Here is an 18,440-nt window from a genome sequence, read left to right as displayed (position 1 = left end):
TTACATCTGTAAAATGGACAGGCATTTGGAAGTACTGTTATATATCACTTAATCACAGGAACAAATTCTGAGAAATGCTTCCTTACGCAATTTTGTCACTGTGTGAACATCAGAATGTACTCATACAAACCTAGATGATGTAGATGATGTTACCTACTACAAACTTAGGCTATTTGGTATGGCCTATTGCTCCTAGACTACAAACCTGTAGAGCATGTCACTGTATCTAATACTGTAAACAATTGTAAAATGATGGTAAGCACTTGTGTATCTAAACATAGATAAGGCACAGTAAAAATACAGTAATATGGGACCAGGTCATATATGTGGTCTGTTGTTAGATGAAACATCACTACTGTGTCTGTGGCAGATGACTATAAACTAATTTCTGTGACTTATGGTCATTAATCATCTTTGCCCTTCTTTTCTTTACTACATGTATTATATACTGACTCCACAGGTGTGCTGATTAAGAGCTCTAATAATAATAGACAATATCATGTACAATATAACAATATGTATTTCCATTAGATATTAATAATGAACCAATAATGCATGTAAACTAAATACTTCAAATCATTCTGCACAAAGAAATGACAGATCACATTTATTTAATAACAAAATGTCTAGTTAATAAAATGTTTTTAGGAACTTACAATGTTCAAAACCAAAGAATAAAAATATTAAATATATCACTTTATGGCACAGGACAATATAAATTTAGTTTTGTAACACAGCAGGCAAATTGTTGTGCTAGAAACAGAGTGGAGAAAAATCTAAATTAAAGCAAAAAGTCAGGAAATGGGTGTTCACAAATTCCTGCTTAACTGAGACTCAACATTTATTGTAAAAAACGGGGCCTCTGAACATCAGATTTTGTTTATAAAAATAAAAACTTCCTCCCTGTCTCTGCTAAAAATACAAAAATTAGCTGAGCGTGGTGGCGCATGCCTGTAGTTCCAGCTACTCGGGAGGCTGAGGCAAGAGAAGCCTGGCGACAGAGTCCACCTCAAAAAGAAAATAAATAAAAAAAAATAAAAACTTCCTCAAATATCAGATTTTTTCACCTCAGCAAACATTTTTCCTTTGATAATTCATAATCCTGCTGTTCATCTGTCACATTTATGAATATCTGGTAATTTCATAAACAAGTACCAATGGCACACTTCAAATGCGGATTCTGTTGAATTTTCTTTTTTTTTTTTTCCCCCTAATGAACTTAGGGTCTATGACAGAGAAGATACTGAAACATGCCAAGATAATAATTGGTCTTAGAAAGACTTTACAGCAAGTATTTAATGAAAGCCACTACATTTCCAGCTCTAAAAAAGACTTTACAGCAAGTATTTAATGAAAGCCACTACATTTCCAGCTCTAAAAAGAGCCAGACAGACACAATCCCTGCTTCCAGAGTTCACCATTCAGAATACAGAAGGTCAAGCACTGATTCTGAACCATTATGAGCTTTGATTTCATCTTTCAAGATTTGCATAGATACTGATTTCTTCTGGAAGGGCAAATAAGATCTTCCCTTACACATCATTCTTTGGATTCTCATAAGGGATATCTTGAAGTCTGTATGTTGACAAGTCCAGTAGACACTTTGTTTTCTCTAATTGCCTTCTTCTGCTTAAGACTATCTCAAGTATTTTGTTTTCCCTTTCAGTTCTCCCCAACATACACCTTCTGCAGTTCTGTCTATCCAGTTGGCTTTTCTGTAACACTTTGCTACCCCTTTCTGTTCCCTTTCACTGTTTTCCTCTGTTGCTTTCCTCCACAGAAGTCTGGTGATCTGGGCTTCTCCATCTTTCCTTTCCTGGCTTCTTATTCACATGGGTGACTGATCTTAGCACTTCCTTAAAAGTTGAGTTTTCAATAAATATAACTCATCAGCACTTCCGATCTGCATTTCCTTGAGCTGGTTTTTGATCTTCAGATCTGTGTAATAATACTCTCTTCCTGAATGCTATTTAGAAATATTATCCTCAAAACACCAATGGTTTCTTGAAGCTGCTTGTTTTAAATGTTGTATCAAAAGAGATTGATAAAGGAATGTATAACTCAGCAAAGGATGCTTCTACTGTATTGAAAATTCCCACCATTAAAAGTACTGGATTCTGTAAGTCCACCATTAAAAGCTGGTTTGGGACATCAATTTACACACATAAGGGTTACATTAAAATTTTAATTGTTTGGTTGATATTAAACTGAAATTTATATAACTGAGGTTGGAATCTTAAAAAAAGGAAATGATAAAATATAGTTAACTGTTCACTGATATGTCTATTCACTTCATCATAACCTATGTATTTAATTAAAAATCAAATCATGTGTCTGCAAATCAGATGCTATCAAGCAAATTGCCATCCAGGGTCCATAATTCTTTTTATATTTTTAACTCAGACGAATATATATGATTCAGTAAATTTTAATGTTCCAAATTGTTCTAAAAAAAAAAAATTATCAAAAGCTTCCAGTTAACAGTTGGCTAATTCATTTGCCCCCAACGAACTACCTGTTTGTGTTGTGAGGTAGCATCAAAGACCACGATCTTCTGTGACCGTAGTAGCCTTAATTCATACGCATTCCCTCTTCATAGGAAGAGTATGGACAACAAAAAGGGACAGATGAGTCCCCTACTCTTGGTGTTTTCATAATATGTTAAATGCTTGATTTCAATTTTACAACAACAAAAAATACCAATATTTATTCTGAAAGGAAATCGTATGTTCCAAGTAGCAGATATTAACAACTTCCAACACGATCTCTAGGAATAATCCGCAGTTCTGAACCATGTTTTAGAAAAACATTTCCTATACAAACAAACAAAATATAAAGTTAGGTATCTAAAAATCAAGTTATCTTAATATTCTGACAATTATTAAATATAATAAATAATTTAGTAAACAGTAAAATAGGTACAAAAGCTCAAGCATCATGAGACCCCAATGCCATGCTTTTTAAGTCTTGCTCCTATTCTCGTATCTTCACAATCTAACACAGGCTTAAAATTTAAAATAATGCCAGACATGAAAATGCTGACAAATACTTTCAGCAAGTAACAATGTGAATAATTTAATCATGAATACTTCCTTCAATACACAATAATATATCTCAGGACAGGAAAAAAAATGTAAATTACTACAAGTGACAAAAATTTAGATACCCTGACATATTTGGGGTCCATTGCCTGCTGCGATTTTCTTCATATCAATGATATGCACATTCCATTTTTAAAGATAATATAACAAGCAGTATGTTAGAGTTAGCAGTAATTCAAACTACTGTAAAATACCGAAAGTTTCTCGAATAAGAAAAAAAGAAACCTTTCTCTACTCAGATTAAAGGCATCCATACAGTAAAGTGCCTCACGATTTTCAATAAACCTTTTAAATAAAATTATATATTAAAAACTACTGAAGTAACAAAAATTTGCAATTTTAAATCACTCTTCATTTTCTCTATGGCTGAATTTCAACCGCAAGGCCTATGAAAACAACATAATTTTGTTACAATAAAGAAATACTTTAGAATATAATTTAAAAATGACTACTGCTCTAGAATGAGGTTACATTAAAGCATGCCTAATTTTAAAACTTTAGATTACAAGGCTAAGAGACTACATTTAAAAAATATAAAACTATTTTTTTTTAAAGTTTTAGACTACTTTTTTATAAAGTATGAGACTACTTTTACCCTGCCTCCTGGTTAGGACACCGATATATCACCTGTATAAATTTAACAGTCTGAAAATCTGAGTGTAGAGTCAGCCCTTTGAAATGTAAATGACTATATTAAAATAATAATAATAGCACTTAATGAATGCTTTCTATAAATTATCCAAGCTATTAAGCACTTTACATTCACTATCTGACAACTACCTTAAGAGGTAGGTCAAAAAATCCTTACTCCAATGAGAAAGCAATCTTATCTACAGACTTTTTGTTATATATAATAAATACTCTTTTTTTTTTTTTTTTTTTTTGAGACGGAGTCTCGCGCTGTCGCCCAGGCTGGAGTGCAGTGGCCGGATCTCAGCTCACTGCAAGCTCCGCCTCCCGGGTTCACGCCATTCTCCGGCCTCAGCCTTCCGAGTAGCTGGGACTACAGGCGCTGCCACCTCGCCCGGCTATTTTTTGTATTTCTTAGTAGAGACGGGGTTTCACCGTGTTAGCCAGGATGGTCTCGATCTCCTGACCTCGTGATCCGCCCATCTCGGCCTCCCAAAGTGCTGGGATTACAGGCTTGAGCCACCGCGCCCGGCCAATAAATACTCTTAATGCTTAAGCCCACTATTAGGTTTTCTGTTACTTGTAGCCAAAAACATCTACAATCGATATACACAATGAAACAACTTATTACTCAGACACACAGGTAAAGACTGGTATATAATTCCTAAAAAAACAGCTCCATTATGTTAAAATACTGTCAAGTATAATTAAAATAGCTTAAATACTCAGTGTCAATTGACACATACAACCTCACCCACTGCTCTATGAGTTTTCAAATAGATACTCACCAGCAGTCTGTGCAGGATTTATTCCTATTCCATCTAGAAAACAAGTTGTAAAATCACATACATTATTTCTAAAGCTAAAATGGTTTAATACTAGCAAGAAAAGAAATTTGCCAAAATAGTGCTGCTGTGTATATAGACACAAGTCAAATAATTTAAATCTAGGAACACGAGTGACAATCTTTCAGGTAAATTATCTGTTAAAATCTATTATTCTGCATTCATACACATTGCTGGGTTCGTCCAAAGCAGCTGTCAATGCAATGATCTTGGTAAGTTCTATGGAATATAGGTTATTAACTTATTTTGCCATATAGAATTAAAAATAATGTTTGTCATTTCTTCCAAAAAACTAAAAAGCACCTTAGGTATGCCATGAATCATCTTCGTATTACTCTGGGTCATAATATCTTAAGGCTGGGAGAGCTCGCGAAGTCATTTAGTTCAACACACGTTACTAAGTTATGACCTAAAACTTTCCAGGTAGTAAGCCAGCTTTTTTCCAACAGAGAAACACTTCAATGTGACAGAATGCAGAATGTTTTAGAGTGAGAAATTCTATCTTATCTAAGTTACAACATGCACATTAAACCCATCTCCTGTTAGTTTATCCAAACTGCACTTGGGCAACTCATCAGCACTCATCACTACTACACTGTATACTTGAAACACAGTTAAGCCCTCCCTGCAATCTTTACTCTTCATCTTATTTCACTATTTTCTCACAAGACTAATTGCATCATCATTGACTATCAGTGTTCCAAGATACTAAGATTTTTAATTATATACCTAAAACTGAATAAAATTCTCATTATTACAAGTCTACAAGATACAATTTTCTATCAGGAAAGGTATAGCAAAGGTATATTCCTGCTTAACTTTCTATATTCTAAAGCATTTACCAAATCAACTTTACTTAATAAAAAAAAAAAAAAAAACTTGCTAAATAAAGTTATTTTCAGTTATAATCTGGCATGAACTGGTAAGGACAAAAGATATTATAAAGTGCTATACTATATCAAAAGCACAAAGAAATGACAGGAGCTAATTATGCACCATAACCCTGACTTAGTGTTTACCATTAAGTATATCATTTATGTTGATACACATATACTTGGGGCTTTCTGTATTTCATTTTAATTAATTTGGTTCTTTCTACATCATTTCTATAAATTTGAGGTAATACATAATTTTACAGTGAATTCTTACCATTGGTAATAATGGCACTTGTTGCAGCAGGAACTTTAAACTAAATAGAAGGAAAAAAAATATATATATACATATATACACACACACACACACACACACACAAAACTATAAGATAATTAGCAAGAATGGGGTACAAATACTAATTCTATAATTCTAAAGTGGGATTAATCTTTTAGAATGAATGAAACCATCAAGGAAAGTACAGCTGACCCTTGAATGACATATGCAGATTTTCTTCTGGCTCCGCTACTCCTAAGACAGCAAGACCAACGCTTCCTCTTCCTTCTCCTCAGTATATTCAACATGAGACAAGGATTAAGACCTTTCCCATGGTCCACTTCCAATTAATGAATAGTAAATATACTTTCTCTTATGGTTTTCTTAATATTTTCTTTAACTTTCTTATAAGAATACAGTATAAAATACACATAACAAAATACATATTAATCTCCTGTTTGTGTTATCAGTAAGGCTTCCGGTCAACAGCAGGCTATTAGTAAAGTTTTTGATCAATAAAATAGTTTTATGCAGATTTTCAACTGCACACAGGGTTGGAACCCCTAACTCCCATGTTATTCAAGGGTCAACTGGACTGTATCATATGCTTTATCTGTTAAAAAAACCCTGTACTATAAACAATGCTTTCGATTGTATTTAGGACACCATTAATTATAAAAGTGTACCTTACTTTGCATTACAAAAATGAAAAACCACTGTCAATTTATGCCCAGATCAATGTTTACTCTTTAGGACTTATCCACCACTTTTGTCATTTATAATTATCTTGACTAGCAAAAAGCATACGCAATATAAACTGATGAGATTATTCCTAAAATTTCTGCATAGAAATTGCAAGATCTGAACAGATGCTCTCTGTGTTTAATGGCGGGTGCCTACATAACATTTTCAGGTAACAACCAAGGCTTGTATTCCTTACATTCTTCTTTAATGATTTGCTGATTTAAAGCTCAAGGATTGCCATAGTCCAATTATGTCATTAGGAAATAATAATTAAGTGTAGATGACGTTACCTAGACAATTATGAGAATGCCATTTGGCCAACAGTGATAGCAAGTCTCCCCTGATCTACTTCAGAGATGTTTAAAAAGATGTGTTTCTAAAATCAATGACATGTGGTATGGAATTTATTTGTAACTAAAAGGTAGATTCCATCTCTTAAAGAGACCAGCAGTTGCGAAAGTGTGTTTATGTCTTCATAGTTTATGCATTTATCCAACAAATACTTATGGAGCATGTCTGTGCTATGGACTAACTTTATAGATATTACAGTTTTGTGATCAAGTAAGTTTGGAAAACATGTTTAACTAGTGGTCTTCTCAAAAGACTTTAATATACTCTTAACAGAAATGAACTGTTTCTCATATTTTTTGACCAATAATTCCTGTTCTTCATGATCCCCCCCGACCCTTTTTTTTAATTTTTGGTGGTACTACTTTGTGTGTACTACTTTGTGTGTGGTCTGGGAGACACTACTCTAGGCATTTATAATCATTACATACACACAGTTGAGAAAAACTAAAAGCTTATTTTAAATTAGAAATTGAAGAATCAGCTTTTAAAATAAGGCCTTAAACATGCCTGAGAACAATTATTTGTTTTAGTATTATGTACAAATTAATAAACACATTTTAATCTCAATGTGGTACACTCATGTCCTTTTAAAGATTTTAAAATTTTTAAAGAATTTCAAAGTGTACTTAAGCAAACTTAAAAGTCCATCACAAATATTTTGCACAGGCTGTAATCTCAATAAGAATTTGATCAAACGCTCAAATTAACTATAGGCCTCTCAGATTTCTAAAGCTAGAGTCCTACAAAGCTTTTAGTTATCCTACTGATTGAGTCTTTTACATCATGCCCATTTTATATAAGCTATATATTTTCTTAGTCACATCCATGTAGCAGCAACCTATGATTTTAAAAACCAAAATCAATTGCTGACACAGTTTTTCCTTTAGGCAGAATGTGGAAGAAATGGTTAAACTATGAGGAAGCATCACTAGTGATGTAAAAGGCAGAGTCTATTCCTTTCTGTCCTACTGTACTGACAGGTTTTCTACTGAATGCAAAGTATTCTTTTGTGGTCTTCTGTTTTCATTTATTTTCCTCCTCAGATATCCCATAATTCTTATAATTTAGGGCTCTTTGCAGGTTTCAACAATTCATTACGTACCCCAGTCATGTGCTGGGAAATTTTATTATCACTACTAAGGCAATTTTACCAGGGATTTAAATCCAGACTCTTGCTTTCTTGAGTAAACTTTTTTCTCACTGAATGATTCTACAATGCCATCTCATGAAAGTTCCTCTTATAAAATCTGAAAGTCATATCCTTTCTAAATATGTAACACCTATGATTCATAATAGTGATCCACTTCCACTTCATGAATAGTACATATACTTTCTCTTATGATTTTCTTAATATTTTCTTTTCTATAGCTTACTCTACTGTAAGCTTTACTTATAAACTACCTTAATCAACATATATGGTTGTGTGGTGTTTCTTAGTTATTCACTACTGTATGTTAAGATTTTCTTCTACTTTTATTAGAAAACCAGGTTCACAAAAATGCCTTTGCATTATAAAGGACACACAATAAAGTAACTACAAAATATAATAAATATTAATTAGAGCTTGTATAGATCTACTTCTTAAATCTGGAATTTGTGGATTCTCTTATGCCCCAGACTAGGAATATTTCTTGCAAGTAATCTGTGCAGTAAACAATAATGACAACGCTATATTCGGATTTGTGTCACATCTCATTTTACTTATTCTTTCTGCATGAAGAATGTATCAACACTGACACAAAACAAATGCTACTAGTTGGCAGTTTAATTCTGAATGAGTGACAAATGATGTTACTGATTCCTGACAATATAAGGAGCTTTGAGCACTGATTGGATTGGCTGACTTCCCATAAATCAGTTAAGTACAGGGCAGGATTCTGTGTTAAGCTATTTTTTTATTAATGTAGTTAAGAAAATTATTTTTCTGTGACTATAAACTTTTCAAAAGATTCTGAACCAAAACGTTTTGATTTGGGTTACAACGTACCTATTTAGCACTTTTAACTCAACAGAAAATTTCAGTAAATAATGTTTTTACTCAAAATCACTTGATCAGAGAGGAAGGACAGGTATTAACTACTTCCATTTTGTAGAATAAAAAACAGGGATTTGCATCATGTCATACAGCTAACTAATGACACACCTATAACAGGAACCCTAAGTCTCCCAAGTCACATTTGGGTGCCATTTCTACCAGATTAAGCTACTTTTCCAAGTGTCATGCCCAAAATGTTGCATTATAGATATTTCTAATAATTTTGGATGAAAAAAATTATTTCTTATAAAACAGAAAACTCAAACACGTTTAAAAAAACTAGGAACTTTTCAAAACAACAAATTTTACTGACAGTTCACATGCTCATACAGAAAATCTGAAAACTATGATAAAGATTTCATGAAATTGTAATTTTGGAATCAAGACTAGTAAAATATCAGTATATAGAATATAACGTGATATAATGTTGCATTTTAAAAAAACATTTAAAAATCAGTACCTTTTTAATTTTCATAAAAAGCCTCATAAATTCTTATAATTTTCAATGGTTGCATTGATCAGATATGTCAATTTGTTTAACTCATGCTTCTTATATCTGAAAGTAAGTCTTAACCATCATCCTACTTACAACTTTTTGATAACATAAACCTAGTAATGAAGCCACATGGAAATGATGGGTCAAAGTGCATGCAAATCTTAAAGACGTTTGAAGCATACTGCCAAATCGCATTTCATAAAGGCTGTTCCAACTTCTGTACTTACTTCTTCTGCTGCAAACTTTAAGACTGCTGTGAAAGGTGTACTTTCAGGAACACTGAGCCTGCAAGACGAATTTTAAAACAGTTTCTTTTAAAGTCAGCATTTTCTAAAAAAGCCCCTTTGTTCCTTATTTCCGCTACTGTAGCCGATCTGGACAAAGCTGACTTTGCAGTTTCAAAGTTAGTGATTTTGATTGCATACTACATTCTTTAACTCAAAACAATAATAATCATAACCCAAACAGCAACTAGCCTTGGCGCTGGCAAGGTGCCCGAGCTCCACTTGAGAATTAACCTCTACAGGTGTAGATTTACATATTTCTAACACTTTGATACACATAAGTCTAGCATATGAACTGCTGTTTGTTTCTAGAGACGGATTTCAAAAAGGTGAAGCTCTCCTTGGTCTTCAGTCCACTTTACCTCCCATCTAAATACCTATGCACTTGACCCATTAAAGTTACAATTTTCATTATAAGTAGAAGGTTATTTGGGAAGCATCAGTGGATCATAAAGCTTTTGATGAACCTTCTGTGCACTCTTAATAATCATGTTCAAGATTAGTAGACCAAATTAATGAAAATGCATGAAGTTTATTATGGCAAAATGCCAATAATGAAGTGATTTTCCCACCATCATTTAAAATGGGCTAAGTAAAAATGTGAAATAACATTTTGGAGAGGGATGATTTTGTTAACTGACTCGTAAAATGGCAAGTATTTTAAAGATCATGAATAAATAGATTTTTTTTTTCTTAATGACTTAGTCCCAGGGTCAATCTGTATTAATTTTCCAATAAAAAAATTCCAAACAGAAATTTACTTTATACCTTAAGAAAATACTTAAAGACACAGTAAGAGGTTTTTAAAACTTCTTTTAAAAAACAAGATTCCTAAGGTAACATAAATTACAATGAGGGAAAACAGAAAACAATCTTTCAAAGCAGAGGAGACTGACAAGCTAACATTTCTCATTGAAACCGTCTCTATTTGTCACCACCGTATTATTGTATTATTCTTAAGTGTCTTAATACCAGCTACCATTATTCTCATGTAATATGCCCAGGCTCCTCACTCAGTCTACAGATCTCTGACTACAAGAATTGTTGTATCAGGAACAGCATATGGTACCAGTTTTCAGTAATAGAAATGTGAATAGATTTCTTGGCTGCCCTCATTCCACAACTCCAAAATACTAGTAAAGGATGAAAATGAGTATCATTTTTACCCTTTCTTCACGAATGTTTTTTGGGGGTACAAAAAATAAAAACATGTAAAGGATAGCCATTTGTTTAAAAACTAATCAATTGGCAATGTCGTAGTTTACAAACTAGGCAACAGTATGTTACAAAGTATTTTTGCAGTGTATATGTAGTTAAGAAGCTGAGATTCATTTTCCTAAAACTCTGCATCGGAGAACTTCCAAACCCTCGAAGTTCAATTAACTTTTAAATTGGAGACTTGGAGATGTCCTTAAAATATACCTAGATGTCATATTGATGCTCATTAAAATAAGTTTCTATCTGTATATTAAGTTGGTGAGTGTCCACAGACAAGCCAATAAAAATAAAACATGAAAACATCTTTTAGTGCAAGTTCTAACTGGCAGAAAATTAGAGAAAATGAGAGTTACAGTGACTGCACAGATCTTATCTAAAGTTATATTTGCCAGTCATTTCATAAAATAGGTACTTAAATTATCCCAGTGTTTTGAATAAATTTACATTAATGAGAATTTTTATACATTCCTGGCATCTTTTTTAAAAATAAATATCTCATATAAACAAAATAATAAGATTAATTGGTAAGAATTATTATAAAGACTAAGTCCACAGGTAACGAAAGGGCCAGATTAACTCTGTGGACAATTAGAAAAATCTTCGGCCAGAAGTGGTGGCTCACGCCTGTAATCCCAGCACTTTGGGAGGCCGAGGTGGGAGGATCATGAGGTCAGGAGATGGAAACCAACCTGGCTAACACGGTGACACCCCGTCTCTACTAAAAACGCAAAAAATTAGCCGGGCATGGTGGTATGCGCCTGTGGTCCCAGCTACTCGGGAGGCTGAGGAAGGAGAAGAACCCGGAACGTGGACATTGCAGTGAACCAAGATCGCGCCACTGCACTCCAACCTGGGCAACAGAGCGAGACTTTCTCTCAAAAAAAAAAAAAAAAAAAAAAAAAAAAAAAAAAAAAAAAAAAAAAATTTCATAGAGGTGAGATTTTTATTATTATAAAATATGTTGTGGTCATGAGACGGCATTCTAAGCACAGAAAAGAACAAGTGTAAAGGAAGGAAAGATTAAAAGGGCAAGCTTGTCAAGTACCCAAGTACTAGTTACCATTTACTTTGAAAATACAGCGCAGATATCCTTGTACACACATTTACACGTTATGTGAATTTTACACACACACATCCTTACATACATACACACACAACTACACACACACACACACACACTAAACAACAGTTGTACCTACTAAATTCATTCAGTCACCACACATTAACTGAACTGGTACAATGTTCCAGGCTCTTAATGTTACTGTCCTACGCTATCCTCTTCTTCCTTCCTTCTCACGCTCTCTTTCTAGAGTACATTTGCATATTGATGAGATTAATAATCCAGTATAGAGGAAAAAACCAATAATGAGGAGAGAAGGGGCACTGGACTCCATCTACTTTAACCTTGACAAGACTGAAATAGATGGGAACCAGAGCTCAAGTCGTTTTTCACAGGAGTGAAGTCATTTTTTCCATTCTAAAAGGATGGGAAATTAACGGATATATCAATGCAGTGGTAGGTTTATATTGGTGGAAAGATGATAGAATTTCCCTCTGATGGCATGAGAGCAAGGGAGAGAGCAGCTGCGGAAAGTTTGAAATTTTTAAACAATCCTTTCCGAGAATAAGCAGGAAAATGAGCAAACTTGAAGAACGTAGTAAAGTACTAGGTACTGTTAATTGTAGTCATGAATTTAACGTAAAACCCTCCAGTCTGTTATTTTGGCCAGGGGCAGTCAGTTATGTACAGATAATACAAATAGCTGGTTTCAGAGCTGGTGTTTCACTAACCAAAATATGCTGGGAGGAGAGACAGGGCCACCAGAGTTGAGGGCGTTTGCATGAGAATGATTTAAAGATGGACCAATAGACTCTTAACTATATAAGGAATAAGGTAAGGAATAGAAGTTGGGATAGCTATAGATTAAAAACCACTGTGATTGATGGATTAAATGAACCGTTGTAGAAGAGAAATTACAGTAAATCAGGTAGGAGAGAATGTATTTATCCATAAGAGTGCCTGTAAACGACATCTTAGAGATGGAGCAATTATTGGACTCTTCAGTTCCAGGCCGCAACCATGAACACCTGAGATAAAGTGTAAAAAGGATATTTTGGAGATGAAAAGAACAAGGGTTCAAAAGGCTGAGAGGTTGTATGGATCATGGATTGGTAAATAACTGAACAGTTAGGTAGGCCACGTTACTAATTAATTATGCAAAAAATCCTACTGTAATCCTGTTCTTTGATACATTTCATGCTACTTCCAACTGCAATAACCTCAAGAGTGTTTACTTAAAATCTATCATTCAACTGCGAAGTAAAGGCCCCACATGGATAAACTATCCTCCTCTTCTGCATTTCCCATTCCTACTAAATACTCTATTAAATCCCAACACAGGAAGGGTGTGAGCCGAGTCTCATTACTTTGTGATGCCCGATTGTTGAGTTACTCATACACAACAAAACTCAGAAGCCGCAGAATAACAAATGTTCAAGTAATTTCAAAGTCTTGACTATCAGGATGGAATATCTTCCTTAACTTCCTCAAACAGCTGGCTAAAGCGGTGAAACGTTTTTCTAATATCCAGCAGATGGGGGCTGTTTAAGAATCCCAGCAAATTACCAGAATCTGGTCCACCTGTCCTCCCGCTCCACCTGCTACCAAATGAATTCCGAGGGGAGGTCACTAATCAGAAACACACCCACACCCTCGTGCTGGGGCCAAGCTGCCAAGCTGCTACTTAGCGAGCAAGTACGGACCTCTCCTCGCAGGCTCCGGTGGGAGAGACTCCTGGAAGGGCGCGAGCCAGGAAGGTAGAGAAACTGAAGAGACGAAGACTGCACAGGGTAGTTGTTGGAAAGGCTCGGATCACCCTTAACCCAGCCCCGTCTTGTCCGGCCCCAAAAGGCCCATCTCGGCCGAGCTACTCACACTTTGTACGGCAGCCGTGGGTCCGACGTCAGCGTGATCTTAAAGGAAACCTTCGACCTAAGGAAAGGAGCGGGAGAGAGTCAGGGTCGCGCAGCGGGACCAGGGATTAAGGCAGTCGGTAAGCAAACACTTACATGGTGGTGCCGGGATGAATCTAGAACAAACGCTAACTCCCCGGGGTAGCACGACTTCCTCTAGTGTGCTCAGGACCGCCCGGCTCCACTCACTTCCACGTCTCCCTCTGCAAGCTGGGGACCTCCGAAGTTGTTGCTATCCAACGCACTGCCTGAAAATTGGCCCTAAGAGCTCATGCTAGGTAGCGCTTTTAAATTACAAATGCCTTGTGCTTTTGCGTTATATATCTGAGAAAAAAGTATGGATTATATTTATAAAACATCTTTCTAACTTTGGTAATTTGATACCATATTTTTAGTCAGGCAAGATAAGCGTGGGCATAGAGTGTAGGACCCTAGGTCCCAGCTGGCAGATTGGGGCGGAAGTAAGGGTTTGGGGTAGTCGGATGTAGAGAGAGATGGACTTGGGGCGAGGCTGGAGGCGGGGTTGGGGCGAAAGCGCTCCAAAGTTGCTAAGGCAACCTGAGCGCAGAAAAGCTTAATTGGTGCACCAGAAGCAGGAATTGTAACACTGCTTTATTATTAGTTTTCTTCCGTCTTTCCAGCAAACCAGTCCTGTTACAGCCTTTACATTTCTCATAGTTTCTCCTTCACGCTTTACTTTCCGATACTGATTTATAACTATTTAATTTCAATAAGTAAGAGAGCTAGCAAGAGGGAATTCTCTATGCCAAGACTCCCGCTGGGGTTGGTGAGAAAAAAATGAGGTTTCTACGTTTGAGGAACGTGGCGTCTAGTTGGGAAGACCCATCTATGAACAGGAGATTTCAGTAATTTGTTATGTGGTCTAATAGAATTAAACCAGTGCGCTAAGTTGCTAATCACTGACCACATTTATTCAGTTTAACAACCAACTTTGAACCCTTTCTATTTGCCCGGCACTAAGCTAAACTCTGAGTAAGGCAGGTAAGTGTCAACTCTCTAGGATCTAACATCCTGTATAGTGATGACGGAAGAAAATTGTCCTCTAAACCTTATTACAAATCTAAACCTCTGTGTTTGGAAAATATGCATCTGTCTCACAATGACTGAAATGCCCTTTTAAAATATGGGTATGAATAGACAAAGGAAGCAGGTAGGCGTTAAAATAATGGGGCAATCTAGTTGATCTTTAGAATATGTGTCAGATTCTTAAGAAGAGATATTTGAGAGAGGAACCAGGAAGGAACTGTAGTGGGGATAATGGAGACCAAATTCATCTTTGCTATAATTTTGCAGCCAACTAATCTTCTATGGTGACATTTCCCAGTGGAGAGAGTTCTGGTTCTGACTGTAGGAGAGTAAGACTCCTACATTCTCATGACAGCCATCCTCACTTTTTAAAATGCTGGTGTTACCGTATTTGTAGATGAAGACAAATATTGATTGACAGATATAGGGATCAACAGTTACAGCCTTAATAGCTGAAACTATTCAATTAGTGGGCATGACTAAAACTTGTGAGACTAGTAATAAGGATAAAACTATGACTGTGTCTACCTATTGTCAGCTAACCAAAAATAATGAAAGAGATTAGTGTACATATTTACAGTCTATAAGGCTACATATTACATATTTTGAAACAAAATTTGCATCCTGCTATTTATAGTTTGGTTTCTGCTCATGTATCAAAACATGGCAAAATTCTAAAGAGAAAAATGTACTTTAATCAGAGAACTTTTATTGTATACGGAAAAAGTGGTGAAAACAGAATTCAGTCCCAGCCAGTGTGACTTTAGTACTCAGATTCTGCTGCTTCAGAAAATACATTTGTATAATATATCAAAATAACATCTCTTGAGATATTAAAAAGCAGCTGTTTCTAAATGTTTAGAATTCTTTTTCACCTCAATCCCCCAACTCTGCTTCTCATATGTTTGTGTCCTCAGAGTCACAACATGATTTCTAGAGCCTGCTGAGTTTTATTTTGCTTAGGACAGGAAAGAAATTATAAATGGATTTATTTATACTCAATATATATTTTTAACTTTGTGAAGGGATTTGCAACTGGAAAATGTTCTAGCAAAACAAGGACCTTCTCTTTTACTGAAAAGTTAAAATGTTAAAGTACATTTAATGACTGTAATCAGAAGCAAACTCTGGAGCAAATTTTTGGAGATAATTGGCAATGGAACATTTTAAGACAACAAACAGCATAAATGGCCTAATGTGTTTTGGAAAAGATCCAATTAGTATCATGTAGAGGCAGAAATGATTGTAGAAGTGCACAGTGTGACCATATTAGAACTCATTAAATGTCAATGAAGCATACCAATATTCTATTTGCAAATGCATATAGATTTTCCATTATTAGAAGAAAGCCAGAAGGAAATTACATTTACATAAGGACTAAAAAGATTTGCTTCCATAGTCATAGAAATTCTTCTGACTAGTTATTTTTATAGCCAGCTTTATTTTTTATATTCCTCGGGATGCCATACAACAATTGTCTTTCATTTTCACCCTAATTTGATTGTATTTATGATTATAACTAAAACCATCTGATAGTCAAATTATGGAATCTGGAAACATCTGCACCTGAATAAATCTTAAGATATTCTATTCTAAATACTTTATATTACAGGGAACAAATATAGACTGATCAATTAATACTTGACAGATACTTTAATAGTAGTTTAATTTGTTCATTTTTTTTTTCTATTGCCTTTTCTCCCCTCAAAATCCACTAAAAGGCATTGATATCATTGGGGCAATGATAATAATGACTCAAAATTCACCAAGGTATATTTTTTTGATAGTATTGACCACTTTGTACAAATCAAATGACAAAATATAGACTTTAAACTCTGATGCCTTGGCTGTAAGTTATAATTTAGTGACAAGAAGCCTTATACAAAGAGGAGAGAGTTGATTTGGTTACAGAAGTACCTGGGAATTATGTAAATACTGTGTTGTTTTTCAAGGTAAGGACTAGAAGGTTAGAGAATGTTTACAACCCTTTGAGTCAAAAAGAACAATGAGATACAGGTGAGATTGGAGCTTAGCAAGTCCAGGCAAGCCCTTGCAGAGGACTGTAGCTCTAAATGTGCTACATTTAGTTGTTACAGTTACATATTTTTTCAAAATATTTCCTAAAATTCAATGAGAAAAAGAAATGACTTTTCTACGAAGCTCATTGACTATAATGTTTCTGAATTTGAGGCTTAATCACAAAAGTTGGAATATTTTAACCACAGAATTTGTAAAATACCTTTATTACAAAATGGCATTTTTGAACTGTGAAAAACAGGAATTTAACAGTCTAGTATAATTAAATTTTCGTTCTAAATATTGTGTGAATTCTTCATTTAATGGAAACATTACTTTTAGAAAAACTAAAGTAGCCTCTGACAAATCCATTTCAACCACGAGTTTTTTTTCCCACATTTATACATTTTTATCCTTCTACCAGCTAAATCAGGTAAATATTAATACTCTATTTTTACTTTATTAACTCAAGGTTTTCTTATTCAAGTTGAGATTTTTGGATCCATTCATAGTTTCTCCCCACATGACTCTTCTTGCAGTTGTATGTAGCACACAGGCTTCAGAGGACTGTGACATCTGCTCCTTTGTCATCATCTGCCCATATTCTCAGTGATATCTGTATCCACTCCAAACATCTGAGACATGTGACATCTCATTTTTGTCTGGTGATATCACTCCTTTTTGTGTGCTGGCAGGACCACTTTAGGACTGTTGGTTGTCTCTAAGGGATATAAGAAAAGTGCCCTCTTGTTTCACCCTGTGGCTACAGGGAACCCAGAAGGGCTCAGACATCTTTGACTAAAGATAACATGCTTTTCTCCCTAGAATGGAGGGAACCTTGTTGTCTTCCTGGGTTTCAATGAGAGCAAGAACTGGGCGTCTTTTCTGTGATTCTGAAATTCCCTAGAGGTTGTTTGCCTAGGGATAAAGGAATAAGGCCATCTTTCGGGGAGAACTTACAATGTCTATCATTTTCTTCTCCTCCTTTCTCCAGCCAAGAGTATTTTTATTTAATAGACTTTATCTTTTAGAGAAGTTTTAGGTTCACAGAAAAATTGAGCAGATAAAGATACTCCCTACCCCTATATATTCATAGCCTCTCACATTTTCAACATCCTCCAGCAGAGTGGTACAGATGATGAGCCCACATTGACACATTGTTATCCCCCAGAGCTCATAGTTCACATTAGGGTTAACTCTTGGTGGTGTACATTCTATGGGTTTAGACAAATATACATTGACATGTATCTACCATTTTAGTATCATACAGAGTAGTCTACTACCCTAAAAATTCTGTGCTCCACCTATTCACCCTCCCTCCTGCTTAGCCCCTGACTACCACTGATTGTTTTACTGTCTCTGTAGTTATGCCTTTTCCAGAATGTTGTAGAATCATACAGTATGTAGTCTTTTCAGATTGGCATCTTTCAGTAATATGCATTTAGGCTCCTGCATGTTTTTTCATGGCTTGATCACTTATTTATTTTCAGTGCTGAATAATAGTCAATTGTCTAGATGAACCACAGTTTATTGACCCATTTACGCACTAAGGGA

At 35.1% G+C, this 18,440-nt stretch overlaps 1 protein-coding gene across 3 annotated transcripts; it reads right to left on the bottom strand.

Annotated features, from left to right (window-relative positions):
• Nucleotides 1-502: 502 nt before the first annotated feature.
• On the bottom strand, nucleotides 503-14,035 carry UFM1 (ubiquitin fold modifier 1). 3 transcript variants are annotated; one of them, XM_025364600.1, is made up of 6 exons: nucleotides 13,920-14,035; nucleotides 13,786-13,842; nucleotides 9,576-9,633; nucleotides 5,726-5,765; nucleotides 4,520-4,552; nucleotides 503-2,813 (listed from the first exon to the last, which is right to left on the bottom strand). In XM_025364600.1, coding segments are annotated over exons 1-6 (258 nt in total). In that variant the 5' UTR covers nucleotides 13,922-14,035; the 3' UTR covers nucleotides 503-2,745. The 3 variants fall into 3 exon arrangements, with proteins under 3 accessions (XP_025220385.1, XP_025220388.1, XP_025220386.1); XM_025364603.1 differs by having other exon boundaries at nucleotides 503-3,487; nucleotides 13,920-14,018; XM_025364601.1 differs by having other exon boundaries at nucleotides 9,576-9,627; nucleotides 13,920-14,018.
• Between the last annotated feature and the right edge of the window lie 4,405 nt (nucleotides 14,036-18,440).

This window comes from Theropithecus gelada, chromosome 17 (genome assembly GCF_003255815.1).
Source record: "Theropithecus gelada isolate Dixy chromosome 17, Tgel_1.0, whole genome shotgun sequence".
NCBI classification, from domain to species: domain Eukaryota; kingdom Metazoa; phylum Chordata; class Mammalia; order Primates; family Cercopithecidae; genus Theropithecus; species Theropithecus gelada.
The sequence above is the reverse complement of the archived record's forward strand: the minus strand, read 5'-3'. Positions and strand labels throughout refer to the sequence as shown.